The sequence below is a fragment of the Onychomys torridus genome, chromosome 13 (assembly GCF_903995425.1).
Source record: "Onychomys torridus chromosome 13, mOncTor1.1, whole genome shotgun sequence".
Classification (NCBI taxonomy): Eukaryota; Metazoa; Chordata; class Mammalia; order Rodentia; family Cricetidae; genus Onychomys; species Onychomys torridus.
In genome coordinates, this window is record NC_050455.1 from 10867874 (window position 1) to 10887838 (window position 19965).

General features: G+C 40.1%; 1 protein-coding gene across 5 annotated transcripts in view; it reads right to left on the reverse strand.

The window, feature by feature from the left end:
- Positions 1–19965, reverse strand: part of Trappc8 (trafficking protein particle complex 8) — an 80791-nt gene that overhangs the window by 60242 nt on the left and 584 nt on the right. For all 5 annotated transcript variants that reach the window (XM_036204565.1, XM_036204563.1, XM_036204567.1 and 2 more), the window contains exon 2: positions 8033–8227. In XM_036204565.1, the coding sequence (XP_036060458.1) occupies positions 8033–8227 (195 nt within the window). The remainder of the gene's footprint in view (positions 1–8032; positions 8228–19965) is intronic.

A 19965-nucleotide genomic window follows, 5' to 3' on the forward strand; every position in this document is an offset into this window, starting at 1 on the left:
CAATCTGTCATGATGGAACCTTATTCAAATTAATTCCATACTTCATTGTATCTTATTCTAATTTTCCAAAGACAAAATGTAGCTCAGTGGTAAGGTGCTTATACTTAGCATGTGCAGGGCCTGAGGCTCAATCCCCAGCAGATAGATAAATAAACTGAAAGGAGTTGTCTTGAAGTAATAGGGGAGAAGCGAAAAGCTGACAAACTCATTTTCTTTTCTTTTATCCTAATAGTTAGTGGGTTTCGTCCAAACAGTTCAGCTACAGTAGTATCTCTGCCTGCTTTTAAAAGCAGAGAGCACACAACACTCTCTTACGTAGAAGTGCTGGAAGACCTCTGAGAATACAAGTAATAATTAAGTAAGTTTTCACAATCAAGTAACTTACTATTCCTATAAACTATCTAGAGAAAACAATTTTAACAAAATTCTTAAAAATTAAATCTGTTCCATAGTTAACAAACAGCAACTTAAAAAAAATTCATCTCTAGAGAAACTATATGGCCCCAAATAATTGTAATAAAACTGAAAACTTGCAAGTCTGCACAGCCTCACCACAAAAGGAAGAACTGACTGATGAGTTTTCCTTGTACCCAGTAAACATCTGAACACCTCAATGTGAAATAGCAAGTTTTCAACAAATGTGAGGGACTTTTCAACATGAAAAGGACCTAACAGAAAAAAGAATATGAATGAGATAAAAGGTCCAGAATAAAAGAAAATTGAAAAATAAAAAGTCGCTAACAATAAATTAAAATTAATTTATCAATATCCCCGAGTTAACATTTTAAAGAGAAGAAAGACAGAGAGAGAGAGAGAGAGAGAGAGAGAGAGATAGATAGGAGGGAGGGAGGGGAGGAAGGGAGATAGAGGGAAAGAAAAAGAAGAAAGAAAGGAAGGAAGGAAGGAAGGAAGGAAGGAAGGAAGGAAGGAAGGAAGGAAGGAAGGAAGGAAGGAAGGAAGGAAGGAAGGAAGGAAGGAAGAAAGAAAGAAAGGAAGGAGGAAGGAAGGGAAGAAGGAAGGAAGGAAGGAAGGAAGAAAGGAAGGAGGAAGGAAGGGAGGAAGGAAAGAAGAAAGGAAGGAAGGAAGGAAGGAGGAAGGAAGGAAGGAAGAAAGGAAGGAGGAAGGAAGGGAGGAAGGAAGGAAGAAGGAAAGGAAGGAAGGAAGGAAGAAAGGAAGGAAGGAAGGAAGGAAGGAAGGAAGGAAGGAAGAAAAAGGGAAAACCCAGAAATCAAATACATATCTTGGGGGTTGGAGAGTGGAGACCAGGTCTCACTATGTAGCCCTGGCTGTCCCAGAACTCACTATGTAAACCAGCTGTCCTCGAACTTAGAGATCCTCCTGCCTCTGCTGGGATTAAGAGCATGTGCCACCACACCTAGTCTCAAAGAAATATCTTTTTTAAAAAGAGAGTAAATATTGAAATTTCAATAGAAGAGCCTTATAAAGTAAACAGACAAAACTCTGCAATATTCATAAAAATGATCAGAACACTGAATACCAATTCAAATTCTACAGCCAACTAAGAATAGCTCCAGGAAAGAAAAATGAAGAAATAAAGAATTCAAGAACATTCCCAGGACTAAAGACCATACGTGACCAGATGGTTACAAATGCTCACTCCTGGGAGCTCAGAAGCCCTAAGTGGCACAATGTGCATCTCAAACAGCAGAGCAAAAAGCCTCTTCTGAGTTATTTAAAGCTGAAAATAAGTAGGGTTCTTAAGAACAACACTAAAAGCTCACAGGTAAACCATCAGTCAATCATAAACTACATTTTCATTAACTTCTCAAAAATTTTATCCTAAGTAGTTGGAGAGATAGCTTCATGATTTAAAAAAAAATACTTTATTACTTACACACACAACACACACACACACACACACACACACACACACACACCTTTTTTTTTTCTACTTTCTCAAGACAGGATTTCTCTGTGTACCCACCATGGCTGTCCTGGAACTCACTTTGTAGACCAGGATGGCCTCGAACTCAGAGATCCCCCTGTATCTGCCACCCGAGAGCTGGGATTATAAGCATGCACCAACACCATCCAGTAAGATGACTCCATGTTTAAGAGAATTAACTGCTTTTCCAGAGGACCCAAGTTCTGGTCTCAGAACCTGGTGAGCCATGTGGTGGTTCACAACTATCTGTAACTCCAGTCCCAGAGGATCCAATGATCTCTGGTCTCCATAGGCACTGCATACATGTGGTGCAGACATACATACAGCTAAAACACCCATACAAAAAATAAAAGGAAAACATTCTAAGATTTTTTTTTTAATTTCTTAAAAAAATATATTTAGTGCTGGGCAGTGGTGGTGCACGCCTTTTAATCCTAGCACTCGGGAGGCAGAGCCAGGCGGATCTCTGTGAGTTCGAGGCCAGCCTGGTCTACCGAGCGAGATCCAGGAAAGGCGCAAAGCTACACAGAGAAACCCTGTCTTGAAAAACCAAAAAAAAAAAAAAAAAAAAAAAAAAGAAAAGAAAAAATAATATATATATATATTATATATATATATATATATATATATATATATTTATATATAAAAAGTATTATCTTCTATATACCTTTCCCAGAAAGCTACTAAGGAAGACCCCCCCCATCAAATCAAAGATATATACCACAAAAGATAAGAATGAGTCAAACCCGGTTACTCTTGCCTATCATCCTAAATTTCAAGAGCTGAAGCAAAAGAATCCAGCACTGAGTTGAAAATGAGCCAGGGCCAGTGAGTTCTAGTGCAACCTACATTAAAGAGTAAGAATCTTTTTACACAGAGAGAGATTTGAATGAAAGAGAGAGTATAAAGAAAGAAAAATTGACTAGCTGATTCAGTAGGTAAGGCCCTTACTACCTGATGTAAGCCTGAAAATGAGTATGATCCACAGAACCTACAAAGACCTCACAATGTCCTCTGACTACACATGCACCATGGTACACACATCATACACACAAACACCCACAATAATAATGAGGATGGTGACATTAATAAAGTAAAATAAAGTGAGAGAAGGAAAGGAAATCTCTAGGATGAAAACTGTGGAAAGTGCCTTGGAGTCAATAGTCCAGAATGGAGTAGATGAACATTTTTCAACTTTATCTTTCACCAATGAATATTTTTGACAGAGTCCCATTGTATATTCCAGGCTGGCCTGGAACTATGTAGCCCAGCTGGCCTTGAACTGGGAGCAACCCTCCTGCCCAAATTAGACTCCATGCACGAGCCACCATTCCCTGCTGTCCCTAGACTTTCTTTTTGCCTCATTACTCCGTCCCTTCCATCTTTCCCCAGCTTGAGGTCATACATATGCTATGCATGTTCTCGTTCACTCCACTATACCCCTGGCCCAAAAATGTTTGAAACTATACATGAACATGCAGGGACATGACTCTTTGGAGAAATAAGAATCTGTGTAATAACTAAAATATTTTGTCCCCAAAGCCATTTTCAACTCCCTGGGGGATGGAATCATCCTTACTGATGACATCAGTGATAGAGAGAAGACTCTGGAAGAAGATCGTGATAAAGAATTACTTGAAAACTGACCTAACACATTCAAAGTCCTACTCAGGAAGTTTAAGAGACTACAAAGACTGAACAAAATGATTTTAAGGGTTATTACTGTAGTGATTTGAATAGGTATGGCCCCACAGACTCATGTTTGAATGCTTGGCCCACAGGAAGTGGCACTATTAGGAGGAAGTATGTCACTGTAGGGGCGGGCTTTGAGGTTTCAAATATGCTCAAGCTATGGCTGGTACAGTCTCTCCTTCTGCTACCTGCAAATCCAGATTTCTAACTCTCAGCTCCTTCTCCAGCACCATGTCTGCCTGCATGCCACCGTGTTCCACCATGACAATAATGGACTAAACCTCTGAAACTGCAAGCCAGCCCCAATTAAATGTCCTCCTTTATAAGAGTTGCTATTGTCATGGAGTCTCTTCACAGCAATGGAAACTCTAAGACAGAAGTTGGTACCAGGGTCTGGGGTATTGCTGTGATAGGCCTGACCATGCTTTTATTTGGAGGAATGTAGACTTTGGTACTTTGGGTCAGGAAAGCAGTGGAATGCTTTAAGCACTGCTTATTCGGTCATACTAGTAGGAGCAGAGAAGATAATAGTGCTGGGGTGACTAGACCTGGGGGGCTAACTCAAGAGATTTTAGAGAAGAATTTTAGTATGTAGCCTAGAGATTGTTCTTGTGATATTTTGGCTAAGAATGTGGCTGCTTCTAAAGTGAAGAAATTTGGATTAATTGCACTGGCAAAGGAAATCTCAAAACAGACTAGTATAGACAATGTTGTGTGGTTATTATTGTTCACTCTTATAAGCAAGCTGAGTAAGGAAAAATACAAAATATACAATTTGAGGAGAAAAGGAGCATCAGGAAGTAGAATGGAAATAAATCCTGTATTCAAGGAGATAAACAGATTAAAGATATTAAATGGAATAAAAGGAGTGGTGACTTTTATTCAGCGCAAGAGCCTACCCAATTAAGCTTTCAACTTGTTAAAAGCAATTACCACCTTAGGCCCAGGCATGATAGAACAAACTGAAACTTCAGTACTTTAATCCTAGTACTCAGAAGGCAGAAGCAGGCAGATCACTAAGTTTGAGGCCTGCCTGGTCTACAGATGGAGTTTCAGGACAATCAAACTTAGGGAGCAAAGGAAACCATGGAAAACAGAAAGCTGGTGAAGATATAAGTAAATAAGGGGGCCATGTTCTTGCCTCAGTAAGCAGCAGAACTTGGCAACTTCAGCCAAGTGGTTCTGGCTTTAGTATTAAGGACAGAAGAAAGGGGTTATGGAATCTCCCTCTGTGACTAAGGAAAGCTGTAGAGGCCAGGCATGTGTCAGAGGTATCCCTGAAGGGAGGCCTAGAGAGGCTACTGTGTGAAACTATAAAAGTGAAGTTTAGAATGCCTTGGAGACCCCAAGATGCTGGAGATGTGAAATACCTACCAAGGAAAACTGCTAAGTGAGAGTGGAACCAGCCCAAGAGAAAGAAGTGTGTTATAGTCAACAAAGCTCAAAGAAGTTGGAGATCTGAAGAGCACTTTGACATCAGACATGGAGATACAGAGTTTGGAGTTTGCACAGATGGTTTTCAGTCTTGCTTTGGTCCAGTATTTCTTTATTTATTATGTTCCATTTCCTCCATTTTGGAATGGTATTATATCCTATGCCATTATGTTAGAAGTATATGATCTGCTTTTATATTTTGATTTTATAAGGGATTACAATTAAGAGAAGGCATGAATCTCAGAAAAGACTTTGACCTTTCAACTTTTAAACACTGTTGAGACTGTGAGAGACTATGGGGACTTTTTAAGTTGGACTAAATGCATTTTGCATTATGACATGGCTACAAGCCTATGGGTGCCAGGGAGTAGAATGTGGTGGTATGCATAGGTATGGCCCCCATAGACTCATGTTTCTTTGAAGCATCAGAAACCCTAACTAAGACAATGCCTATCACCCCCAGAAAGCTGGGGGCGGGGGAGGGGGCAACAGAAGTAGGAAGCACAAGAGTTGGAGGCTTGCAGGTCAGCCTATCAGCCTAGGAAGCCTAGTGTGGAGGTCTGAATGAGAGTGGCCCCGACAGGCCCACACATCTGAATGCTGGTCCCTAGTTGGTAGAGCTGTTCGAGAATTAGGAGGTGTGGCCTTGTTGGAGGAAGTGTCTCACTGGGGAGAGGGGAGGATTTAAGGATTCAAAAGCCCATGTCAATCTAGTCATCTCTCTACCTCACGGCTGTTGCCTCAAGATACCAGCTATCTAGCTACTGATGCTTCCCAACATGATGGTCAGGAACTCACCCTCTGAAACTGTAAGCAAGCCCCCAACTAAATGCTTTCTTTCTTTTATAAATTGCCTTGGTCGTGGTGTTTTGTCATTATAATAGAAAAGCAACTAAGATACTTAGCAAGACCCTATCTCCAAAAAAAAAGGAAAAAACAAAAAACAAACCCCCACAAAACTATTTTCATACATGATAGGCAATTCCTCTCTGTATCCTCTTAGCACTATGGCAAGACAGATAGGCCATGTCTACTACAATCATTATTTCTATAACAGACTATAAATCAGAATGTATTATGATTACTGATTAATAATGATCTCTTTCCTTGACTGTAAGAATGTCTTATACATCTCTAGGTATCAGTGCAAAGTGCATAGCAGAAAATCAATACATCTGAAAACCAAAAATGTTAAGAGCCTAGCTAAGTTTAGCAGTGCAGGCCTGTTGAGAAGTTGAGGTAAGAGGACTGTCACAAGTTCCAAGCCAGCCAGGACCCTGTCTCCAAGAAAAGATAAGGGGGAGAGAGAGAGAGAGAGAGAGAGAGAGAGAGAGAGAAGGGAGGGAGGGAGGGAGGAAAAAAAAGAGAAAGACTAAAATAGCTGTAGAGAATCTGGAAGAGGCTGTACTCACTGAAAATCTTAGCACTTGAGAGGTAGAGGAGGAGAATGAAGGCGTTAGAGCTTGAAGCCTTCCCCCTGTGAAAAAAAGAACTGAACATGACGGTGCACACCTTTAATACCAGCACTTAGGAAGAAGAGGTAGGTAGATTGCTGTGAGTTCCAGGCCATCTAGGCTACATAGTGAGACTGTCTCACAGAGCAAGAGCATGAGAGAGGGTGGGAGGAGAGGAGACAGAGGGGAGACCGGGGAAGGATGGGAGAACAAGGAGGAGGAAGTCTAGTCAAGTTTATGTTTTCAGAGAGGAGACAAAGTTTCAAACTGTCAGCAGCCTACCTCAGTTACCCCATTAACTCAGGGCTTGTCATATATAAGATTAAGACATTAACATCTGACTCCTTGCCTCTCATACTTGAACACTGATGACAGGAAAACAAATCTCAAATTCTACCATTTCTCAGGTAAATATGCAAAATTTTCCATCACATTAAAATACATTATTCCAGAAACTGACTAATCCTATACCTAAAAATTCAAATGCTTTTGACTGGTATAGCTCAGTGGTGAGCTGACTGACTAGCACGTTTTAAGGTCTTGGGACAAATCCTAGCACTATAAAATAAAAAAAGATAAAATGAAATTATCAGATTGATCTATGTTGCTGAAATTAAAATGAATGGCAAAGAAAGATATGGAAGACTAGAACACAGTCATTCTACACATATTTGTAAGTATACATACTTATAGACTAATTACCATGTTGACCTACAACCTGCCATTAAGTTCTCTGTACATAGGGGCAAGATTTGGTTTACTACTACTATTACCATTATTATTATTATATTAATGTACGGGGGTGCATGTGTGCCACAGTGCCTATGTGAAGGTCAGAGGACAACTTTGTAAAGTCAATTCTCTATTACCACACTCCCATGAGTTCTAGGCCTCAAACTCCAGTCATCAGGCTTGCATGGCAAACACTATACCAGCTGAGCCATCTCACTGGCCCAGGAAGGGCTTTACAATTAGGAAGTATAAAAGTGCCAGACTAAATTAGACCAACCTAAAAAAAGTAAGCTGCTGTTTTAAAGCAGTTGAGAGATTGTAATTAGATTAACATACTTCTAATATTTTCCTTTTAAGAATTCACCATGTATTTTTAATAAGACTTTGGATACTAGAAAAGAATCACATCAAATATTAACTCACTCTACATATTAATGTATTATTTTCCTTTTAGTCTTATTATAAAAACATTTACTACCTAAACCAGTGTAAGAAGCACTTATAAAACCATGTACTTACATCTGTTTTATAAACATTTCCACTTAACATGAAGCAAGATTACAAGTATAACAGGCCTTTCATTTAATAACAATATCAAATCATACAAAAAAAAACCCTGTTATCTATTATTAGTTTTATCATGAAACACTGATTTCCCTAGGTTATTTACTATAAGTGCTAGAAACAAAGAAGTTCCTGGTTGTGAAAGTGTCTTTCAGCACTGCTCTGTTGAATGAAAGGTCTCTAAGACAAAGAATTATTTTCCTAACAAAAGAAATTTCCATTAAAAAAATTATCAACAGTTGTTACATACCACTGATGTTAAGATCATAATCCCCCGCTGTAATCACATTAGCAACTGATCCTTCTGCAGGCTGGCTGCCAGAAACGACATCATTCAAAAGCTTCCCAATGGCTCCTGGCTGAGGTGACTGGGTGACAATGTTGCTTACTGCTATCTTCAAATTTTTAATTATATGCAGTTGATTATTAGGATCTCTCATGTGAACTTTTAAAAGAGAAAAAGAAATTTTAAATTAACTTGGTATAATGTATCATAAACCAAAATTGGGTTAATGGTTTTTAAACACAAAAGAATCTCAAATCAGAAACTAAGAATTAAAAGAATATTCTTCCAGGATACAACTGGTTTACATTTTCCCTTACAAACCAAAAGAAATACCTAACTATTAACCATAAACTCATTCCTTCTTAGACAGTCATAGTGGCACATGCCTATATTCCCAGCACCTGGAAAACAGAAGCAGAATCAGGAGTTCAAGGCCAGTCTGGACTATGTGAGACTCTGTCTCAAAGAGGAAAAAAATATTCCTTCCTCTCACACAATACTACACAATTTCCCTATAGGTCGTGTTTCTCTTGTTTAGAGCTATCCAAAACCACCACCCATAAAGTACCCAGATACTTTTCTGGATTTTGGAGGCAGGATCTTTGTATGAAGCATGGGTGGCCTTGAAGATACAGTGATCCTACTGTCTCAGCCTTCCAAGCAAGCCTTGGAACATGAAGGATACATTTCAGAGGTAGGAAAAAAAAGGACAATAAAATGTTAACATATGCCGGGTGGTGGTGGCGCACGCCTGTAATCTCAGCACTTGGGAGGCAGAGGCAGGTGGATCTCTGTGAGTTCAAGGCCAGCCTGGTCTACAAAGCAAGTTCCAGGACAGCCTCCAAAGCTACAGAGAAACCCTGTCTCGAAAAAAACCACACACACATACACACACACAAAAATGTTAAAATATTACCCAGGTATTGTGGCTCATAACTATAATTCAATCACTCATGCAACTCAGGCCAAAGGAATGCCTTGCTCTAAGTTCAAAGCCAGTCCAGACTACAAAATGGGACACTGTCTCAACAAAAAATAAATAATACTAATAAAATAAAATATCAAGTAGTATGTGTTTTGAATATTTGCACGTGTATTTTAAATAACATACGTGGGATAGTGGACAACTCAATCTCCAGAGTCCAAGATGGGAAGAGAGACCCAAGTACTGCAAGTTGTCCTCTGATCTCTACATGCACATGGTATGCACATACTCACACACATCATACACACATACACAATGATTTAAAAAAATAATTTTAAGGTTATGTGCAAAATGTATTCATAGCAGCTGATCTGACTACTTGAAGATTAGAGAAAGCCAAAAGAAAGGAGGAGGATTCCAACCTAACTTACAGTAATTTTAAAGAAAAAAAAAAAAAAAAAAAGCAAACACAGGGCTGAGGAACGCAGTTTGGATCTCCAGAACCCACATAAAACCAGACACAGAAGTCCGTATATCTATAATCCTAGCACTCCCAGAGACATGGGTGTAGTGGATAGCCATCCCAGCCTTGGCCTGGAAGTTCCAACCCCCATTGAGGCTTCAGTAATGATCACGCCCACAAGGAGGGGCAGAAGGGGGAGCGGAAGACCGAGGATGAGGAGGAGGTCGCTCTCTTGGTTCAGGGACTCTGGACGTTGGAGGTAGACCGAGCAGAGTTCTCCAGAGAACACTGCCGGACTGCGCTATACCTTTGCCAGACCCTGCAACCTACCCCTTCATTTGTAAGTTACCCCACAAAATAAGCCTCCCTTTTAACTATGTGGAGTGGCCTAAATAATTTCACTAATACATGGGTGTTGGAAACAAGAGGATCCTGGGATACTCACAGGTCAGCTAGCATAGCACATGCAGGAGTAAACAAAAAGACCCTTGTTCAAAGTGGAAGGCAAAGACACCGAAGGTTTTCCTCTGCTCTGCGCGCGCGCGCGCGCGCACACACACACACACACACACACACACACACACACACACCATGGATGCACGTATGCACATGTACACACACAAAGGTTTAAAAAGATGACAAGTTTTGCATTTTGTAGCTCAACAGTGGAGATGAATAGTTATTGTATGCTCTGCATTCATCTATGATTATTGTTTTCTCATTTAAGTACACACAGACCTCCCTCAATAATTAAAACTTCCCAACTCTATAATTATGACACAGAAAAGGAAAAAGGAAAAGGAAGAGAAAGAGAAAAGGAAAGGAAAAGAGAACCACCAGAGTCCTATGACATACCTCTGAAATCTTCAGGAACATATTTGCAAGTATTTTCCTTAATGTTGTTCCATAATTAACAAATACTATAAGCAACAAAAACTAGCAAACCTTCCTTTGAGGGCTGGGAACAAGGCCATAATATGCTTTCCTAGTATGCTCTAGGTCTTATATTCAAACTAGAAACTCTACTCTTTCTCTCTTCTCTCTCTCCTTCCTCCCTCCCTCCCTCCCTCCCTCTCTCTCTCTCCCCAGACCTTAAAGATTACCTAGTTACATCAACATAGGAGTAGTTGTTGTGGTTAATATTGTCGTCTTGACAAGATCTAGAGTCAACAGAAGACAAACCCGAGTATGCCTGATTCTAGACTGGATTCAGGAAGTGAGAAGACCCACCCTGAATATGGACTGCATCACACCATGGGCTCAGGTCCCACGCCGAATGAAAAAGAGAAAGTGAGCTGAGCACCCCCACTCATTTCTCTCTCTGGTGACTGGATAGGAGGTGACCAGACAGCCTCCTGTTCCTGCTGTCATCTTCTCATGATGGACTACAGGCTCCAAAGTCAGCCAAAATAAACTTTCCGTCCTTTATGATATGTCTATCAGGTATGTTGTCATAGCGATGAAAAAAAACTAATACAGAACTGACCGCAGAAGTGAGACAGTTGTGGTGATACACCTGACTATGTGATTGTTAGACCTCTGCGACTCAGTCATAGAAGAATATCAAAGAACTTAGAACTCTGGGACTTAAAAAGCCCATGAATGTTGTAAGAAGAGTTTAACAGGCCACTCTGGTGGGAATTTGGAAATCAGATTGCCAAGAAAAGCATTAGCAATGGCGGCCTTGCTTATGGGGTTTCAAAGGGGAACAAGGCTCCACTGGGAACTAGGCTAAAAGCCATTCGTGTTATATTCTGACAAGGAATCTGGCTGCCACTGTATTGCCTATGTCCTAACAACTTCAGTGAGGCTGAATTCAAAGGTAATGAACTAATTTGGTTGGCTGATATCAAGCCAGACAGCATCTGGGCTGTGTCTTGATTACTGTACACTACTTTTACCCAGGTCTACAGTGAGAACAAATGGAGCAAAATAGTAAAAAAATAAATAAAAATTAAAAATTAAAAAAAAAACTGCCATTTGTTGGGAAAAAGGAGTTTAAAGCTGAAGACAAGGAATCATCAAGATGATTCAATGGGTAAAGGCATTTGCTGCCAGGCCTGAGACTGGAGTTTGATCCCTGGATCCTACACATTGGAAGAGGAGAACCAACTTCTTCATAAGTTCCTCTGACCTCCACATGAGCACCTATACACATACACACAGATACATACAATAAATATATAGGGGTAAAAAAATAAAGCTGTAGACAAGCCACATTGGTGAGAAAGGAGATGTAATTATTAAAGATTGGCACAATTCTAGAGAAACTTGTATTGAACTGAAACAATAGGAAAAAGTGCCCAAAGAGCAAGACTCTATCCTTTTAGTACTACATCTTGTGAAAATCCAAATAAAGGGGTCTAAACAGAAGGCTACTGAAAGGGTGCCCTGCTCAAGAACAACTATAGGGAAAACTGTCTCCCTGGAGTCATCTTGGAAGACACAGGCAACAATTCAACTGTGGTCCAGGGGCCTAAGCTCTATCTCAAGCTGGCAATACTTAGCATCATATACATGGTACTAGTTTTACAGGCATGGAAGCTGCAAGAATGAAGGGGCATGGAGGGCCAAGGTTCTAAAACACCAACCACTGAGGCACAGCAGTGTGTGGCAGGGTTGGATTCCCTGCTAAGAAAGCCTAAGAGACCACTACGTGAAGCTGAGAAGGTGAAGCCTAAGCAACACTGGGAGAGCCTGGGATACCACAAAAAGACCAGGGCAATGGGATAGCTGCTGAGGAAAGCTACAGGAATGGAGTGAAACTGGTTTGGGAGACTGTGTGTGCTGCAGGTGGCAGACCAGGAAGGGTGGAGCTACCCAAGGCACAGGAGCACAGTCCCAGATACCCAACAGATATCTGCTCTGCTGGGTTTCAGTCTTGCCTTGGGGCTTACTGTGAAGACATCTGAGTCTCAGAAGAAACTATTTAACTTCAAAATAATATGGTACTGTTAAAAACTACAAGAACTTTTGAATTTAGACCGAATGCATTTTACATTATGAAGTACTTTTTTGTGCCTATAGGGACAAAGGATAGAAGGTTATGGCTTTAAAGTGATTTGGGGGGAATGTAGGAGGAGAGATGGCTCAGTGGATAAGAGTACTAGCTGTTCTTCCAGAGGACCTGAGTTCAATTCCCAGCATCCACATGGAGACCTACAAACCATCTGTAACTTCGGTCCCAGGGAATCAGACAGCCTCTTCTGACCTCTGAGGGTACTGTATGCACCTATGTGCGCACTGACACATAAGCCAGCAGTCATAAACATAGAAAAAAAAAGATTAAAATGTTTAAAGTGATATATGTAGGTATCAACTCGACAAGGGAAAGATATATGGTGGTCAATATTGAGTCAACTAGACAGAATCATCTAGGAGACAACTGAACTGGGCCTGACTATGAGGGTGTCCACAGATGGTGTTAACTAAGGGGAAAAACCTACTCTGAATATGGGTGTCACCATCCCATGGGCTAGGGTCTCAGAAATGAATGGAAAGGAGGAAGGGAGCTGAGTTCCTAAGTACAGAGTGGCATGAGCAGCTCCTTGTACTCCTGCTGCCTTCCTCACTGTGGTGGACTATATCCTAAACTAGAGTCAGAATACACCCTTCTTCCCAGGTATTTCATACAAGAATAGAAAAGCAACGAGAAAAAAAAGCAAAGAAAAGAAAAAAAGGAAAGTTTATAACTAAAAGAAATTTAACTTTAAAAATGACTATGATGGTTATTAACAACAAAGAAAAGTGTGGTGGTGTACACCTGTAGTACCCTTGGTAGGTGGAGGCAAGAGAATCAGGAGTTCAAGGCCAGCGAGACCTAAAACAATAAAGAAGGGGGATGGGGGGAAGGTGAGGATGGAGATGAGGAAAAAGAGGAAGAGGTGGGAAGTGGAAAGAAAATAAATTAGAGAAGCTGCCTTTCAAAGACATTTCCTAAACTTATCTGCCAAACTTCTCTAGTCTGTGCAGAAAAACTTCAAATTTATAGAAGAATTACAATCTATTATTTTTAGTCACTTAAATAAATTTAATTAATTTCAACACATTAGCATACATACTTCTGAAACTGTAATTTAAAGTTTAAATTAAATGTTTAAAGTGGGATTTTCTGAAACCACATTTAAAATGATACAATGAAATACTATTTAGAATTATTAGAAAACTACCATCAAACAAACAGTAAGGCATGATGAACTCTTTGAAGCCGATGGCCAATACAAATCTCCGAAAACACTAGAGGACTGAGGAAACAGCTCAGCAATACATAAATTTTGTGGGTTTCTTTTATGGTGGTGAGGAATGAATACAGGGCGTATGCACTCTAGATAAGCACTCTAACTGAGGTACATCCCTAGCTCTGTTTTTGTTGTTGTTTTTTGTTGTTTGCTTTACTCCTTTTTTATCGAAAATACATTTTTTTTCATACAGTATGTTCTGATTATGGTTTCCCCTCCCCATACACCTCCCAGTTCTTCCCCACCTCCCCTCCCATCTAGATCTATACACCCTTTCTGTCTCTAGTTAGAAAACAAATAGGCAGTTAAGAAATAATATTAAAATACAAAAAGATAATAAAAAAACAAACAAATCTAAAAATGACAAGACAACCAAACAAGAAAAAGAGCCACAGAAAAAGCATAAAAATGCAGAGAGATACAGAAACACAAATTCTCACACACAGGAATCCCATAAATAAATACAAAACCAAAAAACAAAAAACAAAAAACAACAACAACAAAAAAAACCTGGAAGCCATAATAGACATGCAAAGGACCTGTAAGGTTTAAAAAAAAAAAAAGACACAGACCCTCCAAAGATGCCGTTGGGTTTGTTCTATGTTGGTTGCTACAGTACTATTTACAAGTGTAAACAGGCATCCCCTAGTGTCATAGGTCCCAGTTCAATCTCTAGCACCATAGAAAAGAAGTAGTAGGATAACAAAATATGTGAACAGTGAATACAAGTTAAATCTGGAGCACACATCAAGAACATAAGACAAAACAACTGTGCTTCATTGGTAGACTCAGTGTGTTTAATTCTTTTTAGGTTATGCAAGAAACCTTAACTGGCTCGCTATCATCTAACTTACATGCACTTGAAGCCTATAGCTACTTTTAAGGTCCTACACAAAAATAGTACTCAAATTTTCTTATAGCAACCGTCTTTCCAGTATAATATTTAAACTATGTGTTTTTCTACTGAAGTCTAAAGATAAGTCTCCTGGAAATACTTGACTGTACTAAGCCAAGTTTGATCTCAGAAGTCAGGACAAATCTAACAAACCTGCTGGCCACAAATAAAATCTAGTCTTGTTTGTTTGTTTACATTCATTTCTCTGAGTAAAGAAATTTTAGCCGGGTGGTGGTGGCGCATGCCTTTCTTTAATCCCAGCACTTGAGAGGTAGAGCCAGGTAGATCTCTGTGAGTTCGAGGCCTGCCTGGGCTACAGAGTTCCAGGAAAGGCACAAAGCTACACGGAGAAACCCTGTCTGGGGGGTTGGGGGGATTTTTGTTGTTGTTGGAGTTGAGGACCAAACCCAGGGCCTTGTGCTTGCTAAATCCCCAGCCCCACAAAAAAGAAATTTTAACTTGGCACTAGAGAGATGGCTCAGTAAGAGCTCTGGCTGTTCTTCCAGAGGACCAGGGTTCAACTCCCAGAACTCACAGAATAGCTAGTAATCCTCTGTACCTCCAGTTCCAGGGGGATCCTAAGCCTTCTTCTGACCTCTGCTGTCAATGAATGCATGTGGTGCACAGACACACATGCAAGCAAAAACACCCGTATTTGTAAAATAAAAGGAAATCTTTTAAAAAAGAAAATGTAACTTGTTTTACTTGGATCCTGAAATTATACTACCTAAATGATATTCTTATGACTTACTTCCTAAGGAAAAAAAACAATCTTTGAAGAATCTCTATATGACACACATGCCATAAAGGGGGGGGGGGAAGCCCCAAAATTTATTTACCAACAACAAAAAGGCAGTGGGATATTACACCAAATTTCTGAATATAATATTTTCCATTAACTTTGAGAACTTCATACATGCATACATCCATATTCTTATTATACAGACTTTCCACCTCCCCTATATGAACTCCCAGCCCTCCTCCAAAATTAATGCTCTACCAATTTTTTTTATGCTGACACTGTAGTCTGTATCCTAATTACCTTTGAACTTTTTCTTCTTTTTCTGAGTGTTTCCTTATGTAATTCAAGCTGGCATCAAGCAAGCACTCCTCCTGCTTCAGCCTCCAAAGCAATAAGATTATAGGTATGTACCATGCCAGCTTAAACTTTTTAAAAATTTATAACAACTCATATGAACCTTATAAACTACCAACTCAATGGCCTTGCTCAAGAACTCGAGACTGCCTCACAGTTACCACTAGAAAAGAAATCTAGGAAGCCCCTTCTTGAAACTCAGCTTCTCCTCTCCCCAGCATCTCCTCTGAATTCTGTACCCCACAAGATTGCTTTCCCACTACTCTCCCCTAAACACTGACTACAATTTATACCTTCTGACCTAACCATTTGACGGCAGTCTTAACTGCAAACATCATAGAATCTGCAATCACCTGGAAGACTGGGCAAGCCACTGGAGGGTTAGCTTGGTTACGATGGTTATCCATCTTGACTGTAGATGGAACTATCTCCTTAAAAGGGACCCTGGACTGTATAAAATGGGAAACTAGAGTTTGCAATCACCCCTGGCTCCTAACTGTGGATGCAATGTGACCAGATGCTTCAGGCTCCTTCTGTCTTCACTTCTCTGCCATGATGGCCTGTATCTTCAGCTGTGAGCCAAAATAAATCCTTCCCTCTAAAGCTGCTTCTGCCAGAATATTTTATCACAGGAACAAGAGGAACACCGTTCTACCTCACTCCTTCTCGAATACATGGTGAATGCTTTTGTCTTTCCACCACCTCTCTTTCAACCACATCACTGTACTCCTTCCTAATCTTTCCCATGCTTCAAGGAGAAATACAAGTGGACACAAGTTCACCTCTATCACCGCACCATCATAGAAGGCCTACAGAGTCCTTAAAAATGCACCTACTCACAAAAGAGGATATTTAAGCATAAAGCACACCAAATTTAAAAATCGTTAGCAACAAAAACGAATGCAAAGCCTCCCACTTATATCTTTTATATTGGATACCTATTGAAATAAATCTGCCAAAACTTTGGAAATACAGGGATCAAATAAGTTACATTACTGGAACTAATCCCACCAGGGCTGGGAATATACTTATGTGCAAAAGAAAAAAGGTTAGTGCATGTTCAACCTTTAGCATCAAAAGAAAACATCATATGCTATTTTTTTTTCTTTATATATTATCAGTTACCAAAAATTTTAACTATATATATGAAGCCTGGCGTGGTGACACACACTTGTAATCCTAATACTTAGAACATAGAGGCAGGAAGATCAAGAGTTCCAGGCCAGCCTATATTACATGAGACCTTGCTCTCCAATATAAAAAAGTAATTTTAAGTACACTCAAGAAATGAGATGATTTTGATGATTCAGATCACAATATCCTGAGTCACACTACCTGTTTTTAAATCTTTCCTAGATACAAAACTGCAGATAAGCTATTATTTCTATATCTCAATGTCCTCAAATTTTAAAAAAGGCAATAATGGCCAGGTGGTGGTGGTGCACACTTGTAATCCTGGCATGTAGGAAGTTGAGGTAGGAGAATCATTGTGCACTGCAAGTCAGTCTGGGCTACATAGTGAGTTAAGGCCAGCCTGAGCTATATAACTAACCCTGTCCCAAAACAGCAACAATGACAATCAGTAAGTAGAAATAACGAAGACTCAGTGACTAAAAGAAAAGCTACATGAGACAGGTCTCAGGAATTAGCATTGTTTATTTTCCTTAACACAACAGGAAAGAGCATATACAAAGTCAACTTGACTTCCGGGGTTTATTTTTTTACGAATTTAAGACTGGAGAGGGACTAGAAACATAGCTTAGTGAGATAACCCTTGCTTAGCATGTGTAGGAGCCTGGATTTGAACCAGGGAGACAAGGGAAAGTTTAATATAAACTGGAACAAGGAGTGGTGGCACACACCTGTAGCCCCAGCACTCAGGAGGCTGAGGCAAGAAGATCAACAGTGATGCTAGATTGGGGTACAGTGGGAAATAGAGGTTAATCTGAGCTAATACTCAGACCTATCAACCCCACACCCATTTGAATTACAAATGCAGAGGTTTGCTGTTCTGAGTAACACTAGAGCAATGGTTCTCCACCTGTGTCTCAACTCCTTTGGGTCATATATCAGATATTTACATTACAATTCATAACAGCAAAATTACAGTTATGAAGTAGCAATGAAATCATTTTATGGTTGGGGGTCATTACCACACAAGGAACTGTATTAAAGGGTTGCAGCATTAGGAAGGTTGCATGGGAGCTGCAATGTTGAATAAACTATAGGCTGAAGAGTTGAAGAGAATCCAAGAATTATCAAAGTTTGGGTTAGCTAGGCATGGTGGTATACAACTTTCATTCCAGCAGTGAGGGTAGAAGGCAGAGGCAGGCAGATCTGAATTCAAGGCCAGCCTGGTCTATTTAGTGAGCTCTAGGACATCCAGGACTACTACATAGAGAGACCCTGTCTCAATCAACAACAAAATTTTTAACTTAGTTTTATGTGTATGTATGCCTACATGTATGTAAGCACATCACCTGTGGACAGTGCTGTGCCAGGTGACAGCGCTGGATCCTATGGGGCTGGAGTTAGTTACAAGCTGCTGCCAAGGGGTGCTGGAAATGGAACCATGGTCCTCTGCAGAGTATCAAGTGCTTTTAACCACTACACCATCTCTCTATCCCTCAAAGTTGGGGTTTTTTGGATACTTCCTTCCTCCCTAACTAGAAAAAGAAACTTGCAAAGCAGCAAATCTCCTAAAGACTGCCTGAAGCATGTAAACACAGGAACCAACAGTATAGCACTATATGTGTGTGTGTGTGTGTGTGTGTGTGTGTGTGTGTGTGTGTGTATTTGGATAAACACCATAACCAAATAAAGACCACAGTTATTTGAAAAACAAAAGTTTATAAGAGAATCCTTAATCCTAAACAACTCTCAAATTTCCAAGGAACTTCACCTGGTTTTTTTGTTGTTGTTGTTATGTTCTGTTTTAAAGAGAGCAGTTAAACCACACTTAGGAGTATATTTAAATTAAAATTTTTAACCTTTAAAAATTCTCTCTCTCTCTCTCTCTCTCTCTCTCTCTCTCTCTGTGTGTGTGTGTGTGTGTGTGTGTGTGTGTGTGTGTGTGTGTCTCGACTTGCAAGTCTCCCCAGAGCTAGAGATACAGGAAGTTCTGAACCACCACACACTGAATGCTGGGAATCAAACTTTGGTCCTCTGTGAGAGCTACATGTGCTCTTAACCACTGGGCCATCTCTCTTGTCCCCTTGAATAAAATTTTAAGTATGATTTTTTTTTTCCTTAATAACAAAAAAAAAAAAAAATTCAAAACATGGAGAAAGAGCCAGTTATGGTGGCTCAAGCCTGTAATCTCAGCATTCAAGAGGTTGAGACAGGGGGACTGCCTGGAGTTTGGAATTGCCAAGCTACATATATATAGTGAGTTCCAGACCAGCCTGGACTAGAGTGAAACTCATCTTAAAAATTAGCAAGAATAAACAATAAAGCTGGAGAAAGAAAATAATTGTTAAATATGAATATATTTCTTATGATTAACCATCAATATGAAAAGGGCAAAATGCTTGAACTGTTCTAACCCCATAAATCTAGATAACCTGAAACATCTATATTATTACTACAATTTATCCTTTGTCATTTTTTTTCCTTTTAACTTTTTAAATGTTACATTTTTCTCTTAAGGTAGGGTCTCATGTATCCCTGCTGGCCTCAAACATGCGACATACATAGCCCAAGAAAGACTTAACCTTCTTATCTTCCTGCCTCCAGCTCCGAGTGTTGGGATCACAGGTGTGCTATGTGGTGCTGAGAAGCCAATGGACAGCGGCTTCCAGTATGCTAGGCAGGAACTCTACCAACTGAGCTAAGGGCAGCCCCCATCCTTTATTATTCATGTAATGCTTTGCTTGCTTTTCTTGACATTGGGCCAACTGCTGTATAGCTAGAACCTGTTTGAATGGTCGAAAGGGGGGAAGTAACAGCCAAACAGAAGTCCAGACAGAGATGAACCCCAAGACTAGCCGAATGCCACGAACAAGATAACTTTAAAAGTCCAATTTAACACTCGAGGAAGGGACATGACAGATCTTAAACTCCGATTTGGAGGCTACATCCTTTCTACCTTAACTGTCTAGTAAGTACCAAATCCTGTTCGGTGACTGTTAACAACAGTCTCGACTCCCTTGTGCCGGGGCTCAGGTTTATCTTCACGACTTAATGACCCGGCTCGTCCAAGGAAGAAAGCGCTTAGAAAACCGGGGTGGCCAGGAGCGCGCGGTCTTGACAGACGCTGGCCGCCCCTCGACAGCCGCAGC